Source organism: Cupressus sempervirens, chromosome 3 (assembly GCF_028749045.1).
Source record: "Cupressus sempervirens isolate cs-2001-9-10 chromosome 3, ASM2874904v1, whole genome shotgun sequence".
NCBI lineage: Eukaryota > Viridiplantae > Streptophyta > Pinopsida > Cupressales > Cupressaceae > Cupressus > Cupressus sempervirens.
In genome coordinates this window covers 730,553,706-730,574,214 of record NC_143120.1, presented here as the reverse complement: position 1 = coordinate 730,574,214, position 20,509 = coordinate 730,553,706, and the positions used below count along the sequence as shown (strand labels likewise).

The 20,509-nt window shown below is 33.5% G+C and overlaps 1 protein-coding gene across 1 annotated transcript in view; it reads right to left on the bottom strand.

Moving 5' to 3' along the window:
• The window catches only part of LOC149568847 (FAD/NAD(P)-binding oxidoreductase family protein), a 239,680-nt gene extending 235,078 nt beyond the window's left edge, over positions 1 to 4,602 (bottom strand). The window contains exon 1 of the mRNA XM_089821724.1: positions 4,355 to 4,602. Within this exon, the coding sequence (XP_089677850.1) occupies positions 4,355 to 4,565 (211 nt within the window). The 5' untranslated portion in view covers positions 4,566 to 4,602. The remainder of the gene's footprint in view (positions 1 to 4,354) is intronic.
• Positions 4,603 to 20,509: the final 15,907 nt, after the last annotated feature.

Sequence of the window (20,509 nt, the reverse complement as noted above, 5' to 3'; positions counted from 1 at the left end):
CCAACTTAACATGCTTTGCAAACTCCAAGGTTTTGGGTTTAAATTTTGTCAATCCAATGACAAGATCTTCCCAAACAAGCTAAGAAAGATAGTACCCATACCATTAATGCCAAAGTGTACTAATAGAGGAGTGTTGGGTTGTCATAGCAAGCTCTTGAGAATCCCTAGAGTCGACGAGTCTAAAAAGGCCATGATCCTCAACACCTACGACAACTATAGATTGAGTTTCCTAATTAATGATATTAAACTAGTGTGAACTGAAGGTTGTGTCTAGCCGAGGAGGATGTCTTAGAATTTGAATGACTGGGAGAAGGTTGAGTTTTATTCCTGGAACATAGTATACATCAAGGAAACTCAATTTCCTTCCACTAAATTGTCTTTGTATATTGCCTTTTCCAACAATGGTGTACTCTTTGCCCTCCTTCAAAAATGACTGAATCTAAGAATGGCTACAAATTTTGAACCAATCTTGACAATGAATGAAGTGGCGAGAGACACATGAATCAATGTACTAGCAAGAGGATTTGACATGATCTACAAATCTTTTAGCCAAAAGGGCATAAAAGGCACACTCACCCTTCTTAGTGTGCTCCACAACTTGCACTTTAGGCTATGGAACAAATTGCTTGACTTGAGCAACTAAGTGTTTGCCACATTCAAATTTCATATGACCAAACTTATGGTAGTAGTTGCACTGAATATTTATCTTTCACAAGTCTTCTAATTACTGGGCAAAGGTATTGTACTCAGAAGACTGAGAGAACTGATAGTTGTTTGTGTCCTTATGAATTGAGGAAGCTTGCACGATGGAAGACAGTTGGCACCAATGCCAGACAAGTTGGCACCAATGCCAAATTGTCGTTTCTAGCGATCTTGTTGTAGAAGTATTATGCGAAGATTGGAAAAGAAAACATCAAAATGAGTGGAAGAAATGTTGAGAGTTTCAACAAAGTGCTCATAAGAAGATGAAAGACTTTTTGGGCGATCATCACCATGTCTTCTTCTTCCTCTTTGCGTCCAATGGCTTCCAACTAATCTCAAATAACCTTGGTTTTATCGAGATGATCTTGCAAGGATATCTAATCATCCATCATGATTGAGAAGAGCATGTTCTTCAGGAAGAATGTACAACTCTTATCCAAGGTTTCATGCAAACATTTTAGATGGCTTCCAATTTCTACAATTGTCTTACCAAAATGACTCTGCAGGAATTGATCATCAGTGACTCGAAGTTTGATGAGCATAACAACTTCTTGATTTTGCTCATCAAATTTACCATGTTCTTTGCTTTCTTCCTTGTGACAATTAGTCTTTCCCAAAACAATCTTATCAAGACATTTATATTCAAAAATCGTCATAATATGTTGCTTCTAGGTATTGTAATGTATGCCATTGAATTTTTGGTTGCCCTTAGCAAAATTTTCATCAAAGATACCATTGTAGATGATTAAGGTCAAAGGTGGTTGGCCAAATGGCAGCACAAATATCAAGGTGGAATATGTACAACACGCGCAAATCATGTTGTGAATAAGACTGATGTAGAAAAATAGGCATAGATTTCGAGACTCAACAGCAGAATTTTGGGCATAAATCCTAGGGCAGATTTTTCAAAAATCCTCTAAAAAGCTCTCAAAATACCCACCAAGAATTTGCAATCTGAGTTTAAAGTTAAAAAATCTAAGGAATAAAAAAAAACCTTGATGGTTGGTTGAGGGTTGTCCAAGTGCTAAAAAATTGTGGAAGAATGAAGTCTTGGCCGTAGATGAAATACAAAGGGTTCATACAAACCTAGGCGGCAAAAAAAGAATCCTCAAATGACCAAAATAGTGGTAAAAAATGCAGATGAAGCCAGTCAAAGTTGCAGACAGACCCATGAGTTAGTAGAAATAGGTCTGGAAATAAAAATGGCACCGATTATTAGATCGCGAGCTGCAAAAAATTGCAAAAGACCCATAGAAAAAACAAGCCTAGAAGGAGATGCATTCTTTGTGTTTGAAATGGAAAGAAAATGACCAAAAAATCCATCACGAGAGCTAGAATGTGACACACGATGGTGTCGTGTTTAGTTGCAAAGAAAAAATTGGCCAAAACAATGGTCATGGGAGGTTAGAGATAGATGACTAAGTCGCGAGAGCAAACCGAAGAAGGTAAAATATGTCTCTAGATTCAAGTCCGAACCCCAGCATTAGAAAATAGGCACAAAAAATCTATAAACGAATATTACAGATTAAGCCACAAAAATTTGCAAAACCTAAATCATAAGGGAAGGATCCAACAATGTGAAGATGCCAAGAAAGAATTTTGAAAGTTTTAAAAACTAATAATTTCAAAAGAAATTATATTTTTTTCAAAAAAACAACTAGGCTCTTATACCATATTACATGGATTATGGGTAGAATATTTGACAGATTAAAGAATGAGCAAGACACTCATTATATGGTTCACAAAGATGATGTTAGTCTAGAAACATTATAATAATGAAAGAATAAAAGAATATTAGAAACATTAGATACGCAATATTGACCATTTAAAGAATAATAAATAAGATATTCTAAGATATTATTCTAATATCGTACACACACAAATAGACATCATTTTATCCATGCATACATGTACATGCACTTATGCACATCATTTCATCCATGCATACATGTATACTCAAAGATACATTATCTTGTTCATGTGTATTCACGTGCATGCACTCTCTTACACGCATAAACATATCATTTCAATCATGTATACATGTGAATGCATAAACACATCGCTATATAAATAAGCGCGCGCACACACACACATTGTGTATAATATCATTTCATTCATGTATACATATGTAAACATACATGTGCAAATTGTTGTTTCAATCATGTACAAACACATTTCACTTGATTCATGTATCCATGTATGTGCACACAAATACACACCTTGTACACACATACACATATCACTTCATTCATATATACATGCACACAAACACACACACATATCATTTCATTCATATATACATGCATCAACACACAATCCATGTAACCAGCACATTAATTCATCCATGTGCACGCACGCATCATTTTGTTCATCTATACAACTATTATGCATATTATTTCATCCATGTGCGCACAACCACGCATCATTTTGTTCATCTGTACAACTATGCTCTCTCTCTCTCTCTCTCTCTCTCTCTCTCTCTCTCTCTCTCTCTCTCTCACACACACACACACACACAAATATGTCATTTTACTCATGTCTACACATGCGCGCACACACACTGCTTATATGCACAAACACACTTGTATATAATATCATTTCACGATTGTACATATGCACACATTGTGTATCTACGCATTTTATTTCACTTATGTACGCACGTGTGCACACACATGAACAGATTGTACAAACACATAAATTTCATTCAAATATACATGCATACATGCACACACGCGTGCATGGCCACACTTTGTGTATATACACATCATTTTTTTCCATGTATACATGTAGGCACGCACACTCAACCTATGTATTTGTGTGAACAGGGAGTTTACCTTTCTGGTTTCTCCCTTTGTAATGTAAACAAGGCACATAATCTAACCTAACTTGTTCCTAATTAGATCGTTTTTACATAAGTGCACGTGTTAAATTTACTTGGATTCTAGGAATTCTTATAGAAATCTTAGGTGTCAGTGAGAACTCGTCTTATATCATCTCGTATACTTCCTGTTGTCCTAAATCATTTAATATTTGTTGTGTCAGTTCTCTCATGTAACAGAATTAACGCATTTAACTTGATCTTGTTTAACCCTATCTCTCGCCTTACTTATATAAGAACAATTTATCTTCAACATCACATATCTCAGTTTTCGTTATATGCTTGGGCTCTCACTGGAGAGAACACAATTACTCTATCTCACTTCTGATTTCTAATTTTGTTTTCCTTCATTCATTTGCATTGTGGATTGATTTTCCAGCCAAACCTTACACTACTCATTCTATTATGATCCCATCAATTATTCGATCTTGTACGTATTATTAAAATTACATCATTTCATCTACGTTTACATATACACACATTAAACACTTACAAATATACATATACAATGTAGGTGGAGGGAACTCACGGTTTACCACATAAAAACTAAAATTTATTATTATTTTTAAACAATTAAAAGTAACTAACTTAAAGGTAGTCGATGCATAAGAGAAAATTTGCAAAATTAAACCCTGATTTTGCGAAAAAAAAATTGAATTGAATGCAGTAAACTATGTGGCCTTAGCGCAGAGTGTAAGCCTGACTTTTTCAAAGAATCCTAGTACTCTAATGTTTGAAAAGCTGAAAAGGGCAGCTGACTCGAGCTTAAAATACCTGGAAAATCTTTGGGCCGGGCAGGTATTCCGTCGATTTGTTTGAGCTGTGACTGCTCTCCTTCAAGAACGTTTCCGCTGCGCGCGAAGGCCACCCCGCGTCTTCTGCCACATCGCGGTTTGGAGAGCAGCCGCAGTGAGGTGAGTGGAGGAGAAGATAATGAACATCTCGTGTTGAAAAGAGGGCGGCAAATACTTGTGCCCACGTCCATGGCTGCTTTTGTAACTTCTCCCACAATGCAGTGGGGTGCCTACATTTTTAAATTACTGACGTTGAAAAAACAGAGACTGGAGATTAAGGGAGGACGTGGAATTCCGAGGTTCACTAAGAAAGCGCACATCTCCCACCTCTGGCCTCTAAACCTTAATGTGATTGGGTTTTTTGTGGGGAGCTTATAATTTAATAAAAGCTTTAATATAATTACAGATGTGTTTTTTTCCTAGTTTTCGTACTTTAAATGATGTGAGATATTTTACAACATCAAAAATTCATATTGATCTATTATCGAAATGAAAGAAATGAACTATAGCAGAAATGAAAGAATAGTTGAGACTTAGAATAAATTAATATTTTTTCTTTTTTCAAAACTTTTAGAGTTGATTTCATGTATGTGAGTAATAAAAAGTTGATTTCATGTATGTGAATAATAATTATTTCTAATCTATATTATTGTATAATTATTTTTAATTTCAAAAGTTGGTATTTTTTAATTTAGATTAGTTATGTGACACACTTGACTGATCTTGCAAGGTGTCGATCTATCTTAACATACTTATTCTTATCTGCTATATTTGTTCATTAATGAGGAGGAACCAACTTCATACATATTTGTGAGAGAGGTCATTGTGTTTTAGTATTCACGATATTTATTTAGACATATTAACTATATGTGATAATCATTTGAGTATTATAGAGTCATCAAGCATTTTTCACATTATAAGGAGCATTCTCACGGATTGGACCACTAAAAGGGATTAGTATTTGCATCTACATTGTTGCATGTTTATTTGTTGTCTACCAACACTTATGTGAGGTTAAAAGTTCAGTTATTTAAGGGGACTGATTAAAGATAACATAAACCCTCATAAATCATTGATATTGCTAAAGTATTTATAAATGTTACTAGTCATTACACGTCAACCAAATCACAATAATATACATTTGACAAAAAAAAAATCATATCCTAAAGGTCAAATTCATATTGGACATGATCAATCCCAAGCCTTACTATAAATCTACAGATACTTTTAGGTTTATTTAAAGCTCAAAGACAACCAACACTCCAAGGTCATTACATCTTGATGTCATGTTGAACAAATTGAGTGAATTGTTTATTTATTTAGTTTGATACATGGCCTAGGCTATAATTTTTATTAATTGTTTAAAATAAGAATTTTACAACTCCGTTCGTTTGGGCACTATAGGATAGGAGTAAAGGAAACCTCCAGTCTTACCTGAAACTATAAAGTTTGACTTGTAATACATCCTTCTATTTGTGGGCAAGTTAACCATAATGAAGACAAGGGTCTTCACTTACGAATATGAACAGCTAATTGCCAATAAATTTTCTAATTTTATCCCATTTGACTACCCTATTTTGTGACTTATTTTACATTCATATGATCCATGTGTCCCTAATTACATTTACATGATAACATTTAGAAAATAACAATAATCCAATGGAAACACTTCAATACATATCCCAATAGTTGGGCCTATATCCATGCATCCTATAGCAAAAATGATGTAACTTAACCCTTTTGTAACTTCAAACGGAACCACCAATTCCCCCTCTTGTTCTTGTTCATTCCCAAATCATATCATTATTTCTTTGATATTTAAATAGGCTTCTAAAGAAGAACCGTCTAGAAAATATATTTGTTGTTCTTGTTTGCTAATGTCCTTATTATTACCCACAACTTAAACATACTCGTGTTTTTTTTTAACTAAGACTATATATTAGTAAATTGTCCTAAAAAGGTGAAAAACATTCAAATGACTAAATGTTGAACAATATGATAAGTATGCTAGAACAGTCATCCCAGTGCCTCTCTTTGAATATAAAAAATTACATTTGTTAGAAGATCGTAATCAAAACAATCAAAATGCCACCAATACTTCTGAGTCAAAAGGGAGGATCTAAATAACTCCTAAATATCTCATTATTGAACAAGGCTTGAGACATCAAGACCATACAACTAAGGATCAATATGTAATACATTCCAATAAGACTGCTTCACCACATGCAATGAGAATACAATCAACAATAATTTAGTTTTGGTTGCTTTACATATGTTATTTGGATTCTTGCACTTGTTTTTGTTTTTATTTTTTTCCTTTTTTTTTGATCGGTAAACGGCCATGGCCATGATTATCTTTATTAATTTAAATTTATAATTTACTAATAGATCCCCCATTCTGACGGGCACTGGTAGGAAAGAACGGGTAAAGAAAACCTCCAGTCTTGCCCAGGACTTTAGTCCTATATTATACATTAGTAAAAGGGGCATACCCCAGTGTAAGCTTCATTATAATATCCATATCTTTAATCTGCCTTTCCGTCGAAGCTCCAAATTGGTATAGATGTTAACAAAATCTGTCTTCAGTCACCATAAACATCAAAATGTTAAGGGTTAACAAAACCAACATAATTATATCTCATTATGCAACCAGGAGGCCCATTTTAAGTTTTAACTAAAAATTAAGTCTTATTAGAAGACTAATTAAATTTAGATAATACATTCTATTATGTTTTTAAATGATTAACTTCTAATTTCAGTTAATTAATATAATATTGAAATGATTAATGATTGAAGATTATATTTTTATTGAATAATCTAAAGTAATCATAAGTTGAGTTCATATAGATTTTAACACATGATAATTTGTTAATGCTAGGTCTGATAGTTCCAACCAAATCCAAAGGGGAAGCCATAATGACCGAAAGATATTGTTGAAGAGCACCCAATCTTTGAAATTTTATGCCACAAACTTTATGTATGTATGAGAGACCAGGAGATGGAAGACTGAATTTAAACAAGCATAGATTGGAAGCTAAATCAGTGGATCCAAAATATCATGATCAAATCAATCTAGATATCGAAGCAAATTATATCTAAAAGTCATTTCATTACTATAGATTAATATGTATAGTAACATAAGTTTTTCCAAAAAGTTTGATATGGACATTTTTTTAAATATGCCCTGCTAACAGTTTTGGCCGAATATCTGTTGGATCTGTTATCTATTGAACACCCATAACTAACTATCGCTAAAATCCAAAATTTGGGTCAGAGTATTATACAAATGACCCAATATCATCTTAATATTATTCTATCTTAAAAACCATTATGATTTATGTAGCTTCATGCAGGTTGGTGGCTTTGGAACCTGGTGGAAACTCAAACGTTGACCTTCCCCTGCTAGTTCTGTCATAGTTTGGCAAGCAGAATTCCACAGTCTCCAGATTATTAAAGTCCACATCTGGATGGATATAGGCATCATACATCCGTAGGTAAGTCGTTAACCAATCCCTTTCATGATCTTCAACAATTCCCCTCCATCTTAACAAAAATTTGATACTCGCCTCCATTTGCGGCCATTCTCTAAAAAATTGGACATTGTCTCTGACTACCATGCAAGGGCGTCTAGGGCTTCTTCCAATTTCAGGATTGTTCACATCAAATTCCATGTAAGCTTTGGGAAGAGGGATATGAAGGCAGGCATCAATATTTGCAACAACAATTTCCAACCCAACTAACCAACAAGGTTCGAAAAGATTATGGGTAATCTTGATGATATCTCATTTTTCTACCCCAGCTCTAGCCAAACATCCTACCCAGAGCCCAACGATGTCGCTATTAGTCCTCCATGAGTATTCGTAGCTAAAAACCCCCTCTCCTAAAACACGACTGACTGCTACACGACTCATATCATCTATGGGCCTTAACAAACGATTCCAACGCTCTTGTGTAACCGGTCCACAAAAGGCCATGGTGCATTTTTCAAATGCATGAAACAAACTTATATTGGTATCCATGACACTCAGACCAGACTGCTATCTGTTAATTGAAAGAGACTAAACACAAACTAAGGTGAAAGACAAAGTAACCCCTGTTCCTTGAATAAATAGGTGGAATCAAAATTTTTGGAAACCTCATAATGGCGATGACATCCGAGGGAATAAAGCATTTCCTTGCTAATTCATCATTTAGAAAGGGTGGAAATACTTAGGTGAGAGATTTTGCAATCTTGGTACTCTGCCCCAAAACATGTGGAATTACTATCTTCACAGGAGCTTGAAGGGAAATGATTATATCACTATCAAAAGTGGTTTAAAGTTATGATTAAATACTAATGTATTAAAGCCATTTGTACCTAAGTTGGCTAATATATCCACCTCTTTGTTGCCTTCTCTATAAATGTGTACATATCTTATTTCTTCAAATGTTAAAAGAGCTTTGTTAATAGCTTCTAGTTTGGAGTTTAACACCCAGTTTGGGGTACTTCCTTTCCTGAGAGCATTAATGATGATTTGGGAATCTCCTTCTATAATAAGTTTTTTGATTTTAAGTTGAATACATAGGTTGATTCCTTCTTCTACTGCTTCAAGTTCGGCGATATTATTTGATACCTTGTTTAGAGACTTGGATCTTTTGACAATCCAATTACTTGATTCATCCCTAATAATACATCCAATTCCTGCTTTCCCAGGGTTTCCTCTTGATGCCCCATCAAAATTCAGGTTGATCCATCCTAGTGGGGGAGGTTCCCATTTACACTCAAGTCTAGCTAAATCATTCTTTTTTTTGTAGTAGAGGGGAGGATTGATTAGTAAAGGCCATCATTTTTTGATTTCTGCATCCCATTCAACAAAAGATCCTTCTTCTCTATGTCTCTTTCTGAGATCATTGTTCATTACTTCTGAAATAGCTACTTCTATTTTTGTAAATAGGGCTTGTTTTGATAGACATTGATCTTGGAAAATTTGATGATTACATTCTTTCCAAATTTCCCAGAGAATAATGGTCGGAGAGATATTCTAGAGTTTGTCATAAGTTTTCTTTTGATTGTCTTTAGGCCACCCCAGTAAGTGATCTACCCATCTTCCTGCTAACAGGGAGGACCAATTAAATTTACTTTGAAGCCACCGCCAGCATTTTTGAGAAAATTTGCATGTATATAAGAGGTGTTCTGCAGTTTCTTCATCCTCTTTACAAAGAATACATCTAGATGGCCCTTCAAATCCCATTTTTCGAATTCTATCAGCTGATAATATTCTCTTTTGCATGGCTTCCCATAGAAACGTGCCTGCTTTAGGGAGACCGGTTGTGTCCCAGCATAGGTTCAGGGGGAGGGTACTTATTTCCCATTTCTGCAAATTTGTGATCATTTTGTATCCTTATTTAACTTTGTATATCCCATCTTTGGAAGATGCCCATATTAACTTGTCCTCCCTATTCTTGAATATAATGGTTCTATTTTTTAGTATGTTTTCCGATTTCTCTTTGTCTTTTTGGTTAATATCGCAATTTGATAACTATTTCCATTTCCATCTTTTATCCATATCTGAGTAAATTTCCTCTAAATAATCTTTCACTTTTGTTCCCCATAAAGTTTTAAGGGTAGATATTGCTTCTTGAGATAATTCTGCCCCTATCAGTGGGGGGTTACCATCCCATGAATCTTCCCAAAACAATGCGTCTTCTCCATTCCCTATATCCTGGGTGAGGTATTTGGAGATCAAACTACGATTATGTATAATAAAATTCCATCCTGCAGAACCCTTGTGGGGGGGGGGGGGGAGGCTTTGATTCTGAATAATGATGTTTTATCTAAGGGAACAAGATATTTGTTAAAAATTATTCTAGCCCATTTCCTATCCCTTTCTTGGTAGAGTCTCCAAACTTGTTTGGCTCCTAGTGCTTCGTTCTGCCATTCCAGGTTTTTTATTCCTAATCCACCAAATTCTTTTGGTTTGCATATTTTATTCCAGCTAATTAAGGTTGCTTTTTGCTTGTCCTCTAATCCTTTCCAAAAGAAGCTTCATAGTTTACTTTCCAATTTAGCATTGATATTTTTGGGCAAATGTGAACATGAAAGTTGGTAGGATGAGGTAACTGCTAAGACTGCTTTGATCTTTGTTATCCTTCTTGCCTTAGTTAACCATCTTCCTTTCCAGGATTCAGTATGGTTATCAATTTTCTTAAGAATGTGTTCCCATCCCTAATTTGAAATCATACTCTTGTCAAGGTAGATCCCTAGATATTTGAATGGTAAATTTCCTTTTTTGAAGCCTAATTTCTGACAAATTTGACTTTCAACTTTTGTCTTTGTATTTAGGAAATAAATTTTTGATATCTCAGGATTGATCATTTGCTCTGATGCTTTGGTGTATGTTTCCAAGATGTTTTGTATTTGCTTTGTCTCTTGTAAAGTGCTAGTTCCAGTAAGTATAGCGTCGTCAGCAAATTGTTGATGGGTAGTGTTGTCGACATCATTTGTGATTTTCACTCCTCTGATTTTACTTTCCTCTTGTGCTGCCTTGATTGCCCTTCCAAATGCTTCTGCCACTATTATAAATAGGAATGGGGATATTGGGTCTCCTTGTGTGATACCCCTTGAGATATTAAAAAAACCTTCCAGATTTCCATTAATGAGAATCAAAATTTTAGGAGTTGATATACATTGGAAAACAATGTTAATCCATTGTTTGGAAAAGCCGAAGGCCTCTAAGGTTTTACAGAGGAATCTCCAATCTACCTTATCATATGCTTTTTGGATATCTAGTTTAAGCAACATGCAAGGTTCCTTATTTTTAATTGTTGAATGGATAGTTTCCTATATAATAGATATGCCATCTAATATGGATCTGCCAGGGACAAATCTAGTTTGTTCTTCTAAAATGAGTTTAGGAAGAAAGCTTTTGAGACAAATAGCAAGGATCTTTGAAAATACTTTATATATAGTGTTACATAACGCAATAGGTTTGAAATCCCCTGGCGCTACGCTTTCATTTTTTCTAGGAATGAGAGTTAAAAATGTATGATTGATTTCTGTTAAAATTGCTCCTCCCTTCCATGTAGCTTCTAAAGCTTTCCACAAATCTTCTCCTAGAATGTCCCAGCACTGTTGAAAAAAGAAGGCTTGGAAGCCATCTGGACTCGGAGATTTATCCGGTTTCATACTGAACTGTGCCGATTTCACCTCTTAAAGGGTAAAGGGCTTGTTAAGAAATTTGTTATCTTCTTTGGATATCAACTTAGGGATGTGTCTTAAAAACTCTTCTTAAGCAGCTTTATCTGAAGATTCAAAATTGTTAAGAGTATCATAGAAATATTTGGTGAATATTTCAACAATTTCTTCTGGATTCTCAATTTGCTTCCCCTTTGGATTCTTGATTTTAGAAATGGTTTTATAGTTTCTATTATTTATAATACTGTTATGAAAAATTTTTGTGTTCCGATCTCCTTCTAGGAGCCATTTTTCTCTGGATTTCTGCCTCCAGAATATTTCTTCTTTAGCTAGAATTTCTTTGTGTTTAATGAGGTATTCTTTTTCCAGTTGATATGATTCGTTATTCATACCTTTTATTAGAATCTCTTCATTTAATTTACTCATTTTTCCTTCTAATTCAAGTTTCTCTTTAAAGATGTTTTTGAAATGTAAATTATTCCATTTTTAAAAAAATTGTTTTATATTTTTAAGTTTGGAGACCAGGCAAAACATTTTTGAACCCTCAAACTGATCCTTCTGCCACCAATCTCTAATCTGATCCATAAAGGTTTTGTCCATAAACCACATTTTTTCACATTTAAAGGGATTTCTACTAGGTTTAAACTACTCTTTGATTTCCATTTGCACTGGGAAATGGTCTGAACTAGCCATGGGTAGAATTTTCGCTTTGATCAAATTATTGGTGCCAAGATCTCCTTTTAAAAGAAATCTGTCCAGTCTTTCTACTATATAATAGTATCCTTTTATTCTGTTATTCCAAGTATATATACCATTCTTTGTTTTTATATCCATAAGAGAGTCTTTCTAGATCCAATCATATTAAAATCTTCCATTGCTTTGTTTTTTTGGTTACTACCCCCTTGTTTTTCATCCTTACTTGATACTGCATTGACGTCTCCTCCTATTATGACTATTTTTAGGGGTAAAGAGTTGATGAAGGTGTTGATTGCATTCCAGACTGCAAGTTTCTCTTCTATAGGTGTTGGTCTGTAAACCTTGATTATAACAATTTGTAAATTGGATTTTATACTAACAATTCTAGCTCCCATCCAATTTGTTTGTGGTGAGAATATTTCGATATTGATTAATCTGGGATCCCATATTATACCCAATCCTCCTGAGGCCCCTTGTGCCTGCTGAAATTCTAATTTCCATTTCCCTAATTTCTGGCTCAGCTTTATTCCTTCTTCTTTATTTAATTTATTCTCTTGTAATAATGTAATATCTGAATCAAATAAGGTAAGATTACCCTTTAATAAGCATTTTTTGCTAGGGGCATTAAGGCCCCTAGCATTCCAGGTTGTGATTTTCATTACTCCTTGGGAAGGAACTTCCCCTTCCCAATGTGAAGAACATCAATAATCTTTGTCTAATCCTTTACTTGCCTTGCAGCCTCTCTGAGTTCTTTTAATGATTTCCTGCCATGTTTTGTTTTTTTTTTCCACAAATTGGTGTCTTCATACCTTCCTGATTCATAGCTATACCAATTTTTTCAAGATTTTTCTGTTCTAATACCTTTTCTGCAATATTTGAAACCTCATCCTCCTAACTGTCTTCCATGATGATTTCTTTAATTAACTTTTTGTTGATTAGCTATTCCTTGTCCTCTAATACTTCATTCTTTTTATAGTAATCTTGTGTGTTTGGACTCTCCAATAACCCGCTTTCCCAATTTTGATCTAGTTCTGCTGAAAATACTGATTCTTTTAGGGTTGTTCCTGTGTTCTCTATTTTTGTAGCAAACATATCTTTCCCATCATTAGGTTTTTGCCAGAACTTATAACTCTTCTTTTTCCCTTTCTTCCTAATGGTAATGTTTCCCCACTGGGCAGAATCTGTTGGTGGGATGATGACCGCCTGTTCTGTTACTTCTTCATGGGGGGCCTTTCCTGGTAGTTTTCCTAATTCTTTTTCTTTCCTTCTATCTAATCTTTTCTCTATTTGTATTGGTTTATCATTCTAGATGTGTTTTATGTTAGCCACCTGATTCTATTCCTTATTCTAACTTCCACAAATTCCTGATGTCTCCCATATTTCTATGTTTAGTATCCTTTTCCCTTTATGTTCCTTATGAATTTCTTCTGCTAATAAACTTTGATCAATTAAGTCGTTTTGAATCAGGAGTGTTTCATGCAGGAGCTTGTTTAGTTTGAAGATATTCAAGTCCATTTCTTTGATGACTTCTTTTTCCAACTGGCAATCCTTACATCACTTAAATTTGTTAAGTGAATGTTGGTAGCTTATATTCTCCTTCTCTTCTATTTCCTTTGTTCCTTCCAGTTCCTTTTCATTATTTACTGGTTCTGATATGAAATTTGCACCCCTTTTCTCAGGAAATTTTGCTTTTATTTCTTCTTTTTGAGCTTCTTTTAGTATTGGGGATTTGTTAATATCCTTATCCTTGCTTTCTTCTCTTTTGCCTGGTCTCCTTTTAATGTTAATTAGGTCTTTGATATTATTTTTGATGCCAGATTTTGTGAAGTCTGCATCTACAATTTTTAGTATTTCTCCTGAATATTCATTGAAGATTAAATTGTATATGGATCTGTTTGTGATGAACTTCTTGTTGACCGAGTTATTTTGGTTAGTTTTGACCAACACCATGATTTTATTGGTTTTGTTTTGATTTTCTTCAATTCCAATTACAGTACCTAACGAATTACTGATTCTTTTAATAGTATTTTCCTCCATTAATTTTGATGGGATTTCTATGCTCTCTATCCATTTGATAGTTTCAATGTTTTTAATGTGGTTTTTGTTAAAGTTTGGTTTCCAATCTAGAAATTTAATATGGTGCCCTCTATAAAGTAGAAAATCATTTTCCAAAATTTCCTTTTTTTCTTGTGCATTTTGACATAAAATGAACCAAAATTTATCTGCAAATGAGTTAAGAGTACTTACCTTGTTGCCCCAGATCTTAGATAGCATACCTACCAGCCTAGAACTTTTCCTTGACGAACCGTTCCAATACATGTAGATGCCTTTATCCTTGCGATCCGCCCATCTTTTTTCACTGTGCGAATTACTGATGATTACTTCATCCCATTTTGTGCTTTTTTTTTGGAAAATTTTGCTGAGACCTTCCTGATGTTCTTCCTTGGGGTTCTATTTGACTTGATTTCCGGTGCGGTGGGATATACAGTAATTTCTCTTTAGTGGGATTGTTAATTTGCGGTTTACTGTCCAATGCGTGCATAAGTGGGGCCTTCATTTTTTAGAGAATTTTCCCATGCCTTGCCCTAGAGGGATGGCATTGACTTCTAAGATCCATCATGGCCTTTCTGGTTGTTCCTTTTGGATGCAATTTTTTTTTGGCTTGGTTTTATGATTATTCGCAAGTTCTGACGCATATTTGGATTGAAGATAAAAGGATTTTTGCTTTTGAATTTTTTCTCCCAGTTTGTTTTGCTCCTACCTGATTTGGAATCTCTTTCTTCTACTATGCACCGTTTGCCATCAATCTTCTTTTTTTAGGGTTTGAATATCACGAATTTCCCAATTTTGCCTAGTCTGTTGCCCGTCAATCGAATCGAATTTATATTGGTCTAAATTGCAGATTTCTTTTTTATCCAAATTTCATTGTGAAAGTGCTATAAATTTGTTTTTGGTCTCCAAGGGATGCTACGGATAGGGCTTTTGCTTGAAAGAGGCGAATCTTGAAATAGGGCGACTGAGTTTAGCTTGATGCTTCATTTTTTTGTCATTGTAGCAAAGCGAAAGATTATTAAGTATTAATAAATCTTAAAAGATTTTATTTTCATTATTACTACTACTACTACTAATATTAATATTAGAATTATGTTTTTTTATTTTTCTAGTATTATAATTATATTTTATTGTTGCTCTCCCTCTCTTTTTGAGGTTTTTATCTTTACTAACTCCCCTCCTTTTTGGTTTTTATGCACCAATATTTTTATTTATTTTTAGTTTGTAATTCTTTGTGCTCAATTTCTTTCTATCTTTGTTGTTTTCTTTTCTTTTCAATTAACACTTATTTCATTTTTACCCCCTTTTTAATATTTTAATTGTTGAGCTTGTTTCTTTCTCTTTGGTCTTCTTTTTATTTATTGGTCTTTCCTATCATCTTTATTTGTTTATTTTATCTTATTTTTCTTTCATGGTAATTTATTTTTTCCTTCTCTCTTTTGTTTGTTTATTTTTTGAGTTCCTCTCAATTTGCATGCTCCCCCTCCCTCGCCCACTCTCTCTCTCTCTGTGCATGTGCGCGCGCGTGCGTGTAAAAGGCAAAAGAAATATTAAAACTTATGTAGAGTATAAGCAAGAGAAAAGCTTTGTTTGTACTTTGATCAAAGAATTGGATAATCAATAATAGGTGAAAAAATTCAAAATAAGGAGAGTCCTCAAAATTCAATATACACTCAAAGCAATCTACTGATATATACCAACTACTTACCAATAAAAAGAGAGCATCCTACAGGATTTTATATGTAAAGCATATACAAGAAAGAAGATAGCATTTGTTTGAGTCTATACATTCATATACATCCATATAATATATGGTTGTATAAAGTGAAACAAATGCCATCTTCTTTCTTATATATACTTAATAGAGAAAAATGTGTAGGATGGTCTCTTTTATTGGTAAGTAGTTGGTATATATCTATAGATTACTTTGAGTGTATAATAGATGTAAATGAATGTTATTATCTTTCTTATATGTGCTCAATAAGAAAATATTTAAAGATGGTCTCTCGAGATGATAAAGTGTGTTCACATTTATAGATTGTTATAAGCATATATTGGGTGTTATGGTCTTTTCTTTATTTAGAAGCTTGTTACTATTTGTCTCTCATCTCTATTTGTATCAAAAGCTTGCATAGATCTCTTTGCTTGCTTAAATCTCAATACACTATGTATCAAATCTTTTGTGGATATTTATGCAAATGAACAACTCTATACAATCTTTGAACACAAACAAAGATAAGAGACAAATATTAACAAGCTTCTAAATAAGGAAAGACCACAACACCCAATATATGCTTTGAACAATCTATAGATATGAACTCACTTTTAACATCTCAAGAGACCGTCTTTATAAAAAGATCCTATTAAGCACAGATAAGAAAGAAAACAGCATATATAATATACTCGAACCCTACTTCAAGAATAATGAAAAGGGAACATGACCTGATAATCCATACTAACAAAGATTACTTTAGTTGTGTAGCATACCAAGAGATACACGACGTCAAATGTAAAACAACTAAAATAGGAGAATTCATTGATCTCTTAGCCAAAGTGTGATATCCCTACTAGAATAATATATGTATAAATAAATGAATAATTAATTACATAATAATACGATACAATAATAATAATGTAATATTATAATAATTTTGATAATATAGAATTTATATAATAACCCAAATATATAATTGAAGAATTTACATATTTATATATTAATGAATGAATATAATAAATAAATAAATTATTAAAAGAAATATAAATTTTAATTAAATAAGTAAGTAAAGTTATAATATACTATTCAATAAAATATATTACTCATGGAAAATACAAATTATAAAAGAAGATAATAATATAATTAATTTAATATTATTAGTAATAACAAATATTAATAAAACAACATTCCCAAAAGACACTTAGAAGCATAATGACCATATTCATTACAATTCCAACATTTAAAGATTCTCTTACCTTTGGGTTCTCTTCTCACAAGTAGGGAAATTCCTTATTCAATATTTTTGTCGTCCTCTAATCTTCATTTGCTACTACTAGCATAATCTCTATTAGTAATTGTGCTCCTTGATAATGTAGGTCAAACACTCAATGCATTGAATGTAGTTTCAACTCTAGGTAAGTCTCCACTTTGTCTCAAACTTATCTCAGTTGATTCCACTCTTCCAAGAATAGTCTCTCTTTCATGTGCAAGGTATAACTTGTTCAATCATCTATCTGCTTATATGTAGGTGTCAAAGTTTTCAAGATCTTCCATACAATTTTATCTTCGTCCTTCTTCCTATCACAAGCCTTAATTCCTACAACAATCTTTGATATTCGACCAAAATAACTTCATATAGATTCATCTTATCATTTTAGTTTCTTGAAATAAACATATCCAATTCTGCAATCTAACCTTCTTAGCATACTTACCACCTTCATAAGTAGACTCCAAAGGTTTCCAAATTTCATCTACCGAAACCAAAGATTTTACCTGACTACAATCATTTTTAGGAAGAGCTATGAAAAGTGCTTCCCTTGTAAGCATGTTACACATGAATAGATCTATTTGTTCTTTAGAACATCCTTCAAGATTATCTCCTTCAATTATTGGTTTTGAGTTCTTAGTAATTAGTTAATATCATGGACCCATGCATAGAAAATGTGTTTTCATCTTCTCTTTCCAACTGTCATAGTTGGTTCAATCAAACTTCATACTATCCTTTATGAAATGAATCACGATAGATCTCCTTAATTTGTTAAGCTTTTCCTTTAAGTACTTGATGCTTTGATACAAATTGTTAGAGACTAAAGTCCACCAAGATAACTGGGGGGGGGAGTGGCAAATTGTTTTTTCAATTAAAACAACTCTTATTAACCTTATTAAATTGGAAATATGAAATCATCAAGTACAATAACCATACACAACAACACTAGATTATTAGCCATGGAAGCCCTTGATGAGAGGGAAAACCTTGATAGGGATGGTACCCACAAAATGATTTTTTAATATATAAGTTCCTTACAAGAGGATGGACCCTATTAGGAGTCAATGAAATACATTCAAAACATATCAATCCCTATTAGGAGACTTTGAATCTATGTGAGGAGATTACAACCCTGTTAGGAGTTGTGCCAACCCTATTAGGAGTTGTGGAAGGTAGAAGGACCCTCTTTCCAAACAAATTTAGGGGAAAGACCACCGAACTCACTATCTAACTAGCCTTAATAGTGTTCCTTTCAAAATAATACCAAATGATTAATTTTAGACTAGCACTCTGTACCAAATGCAATCACATCTCTCTCTCTCTCTCTCTCTCTCTCTCTCTCTCTCTCTCTCTCTCTCTCTCTCTCTCTCTCTCTCTCTCTCTCTCTCTCCTCTCTCTCTCCCTCTTTGTACCTCTACTGCACCAAACACTTCTCTGATCTCAATACCAGATTCACATACTTGCATCACACAAAATCCCTTAGATCGCTTACTCACAATTTGCAATCCACACTTGATACATTTATTCCATCCAAGGAAAACATCTTTCCTTTATACCAAGTCCTAAGATTAATTTATTGAGTCATCCTTAAGGCTTTCTTAATTTATAATTATAATATGATCTCGTTAAGATAATACAATACACATTATAATACATATTTTCACAATTACATAAAATTGTCGGCTTGTAGTTTTCACAAATATTCACATGCACAATTTCAAATTTAACATGATAAACTATGCCTTCATCAAAATGTCTTTTATTTTTGTCTAACTATGCTTAACCAGATTCTATCTCTATTAGGATATATAATCCAATTACCTGAAACTGCTTCTCTAGAACTCTGCTAAAACTATGTTCTTCGATAAATTTTGAATAACTTTCACCAATTTTAGAATTTTTGCATGCACAATTCACCATGGTATCATGACACTCTGTATAACATTTACTCAATCATATTCATCCTCATCTTCAATCCTTGGACCTTGTGATCTCAATCTCTATTTGTTGCTATGTTAGTCTACACAAAATAACCAGTATGTTGACATCAATGACAAACACTATTGTGAATGAAACATATAATCATTCTAATAATCTCCCAAACACTCTAGCAAGGCTAGGATACTCCCCCATAGGAATATCATCAACATTCATGCTAACAAAAATATTTATGTCTTCTGCCTTTATCTCCTCTCTACTTCTACTCAACATTCAAATATCTCAACTTAGTAGTCCCTTTAGGATTCAATCCATTAACAATCTCAAAAGTTATTTTCTTAGTACTTCTATTCACATAATTGTTATATGAAAACTATTTTTGTCCTAAAATCAAATCCCAATTAGTAGGATTTTCTCCAATCAAACATCTTAACAAGTTACCCAAACTCCTATTTACAACTTCAATTTGTCCATCTATTTGTGGGTGAATGTAGAACTAAACTTCAACTCTATATCTAATTTCTTCTAGGGCGTTCTCCAAAAATAACTAGTGAATTTAGTATTCCTATCTAAAATAATAGTCTTAGGAAAACCATGCAATCTTACCACTTCCTTAAAGAATAATTAAGCCACATGTACTGCATCAGATGTCTTCTTAAAGGTATGGAATGAGCCATTAAAAAAAATATTTCAACCTCTACAAGAATATAATCATTACCTCTCTGATTTGTAGGAAGACTAAGAAAAAAGTGTATAATGGTATATTTCCAAGGCTTATTTGGTACAAGCAATGGTCAATACAATCCCAATTTTTGACTAGTTCTTTTTCAGTTTGACAAATTCTATAACTTCTAATCATCTTATGCACATCCTTATAAAATTGAGGCCAAGAATATCTATCAAATGTTAATTTTACTATTTTGTCCATCCTAAAGTGTCCAATAAGTCCTCCATTATGTTTCTCCTACATGATGTTACCTCTCATGGATCCTCTAGGTATGCATAATTGAATTCCTTTGAACAACATGTCTTCCTGAATGAAATAACCACTCCACTTATCTTGCTCTTTTATCAGCTAATTCTTACAAGTCTTCCAAGGTTCTGGAAAATTAAGATCAATTTCATACAAATGTTTCAAATCATTAAACCAAGTACCACAATTCTCATTTATGTCAGAAAATTCCTTCTTCTGCTCAAAGCATCAACAACTTTATTTCACAATCCACTTTTATGTTCCAAGACAAAGGAAAAGTTTCACAAATACTCCACCCACTTCATGTGTCTCTGATTCAAC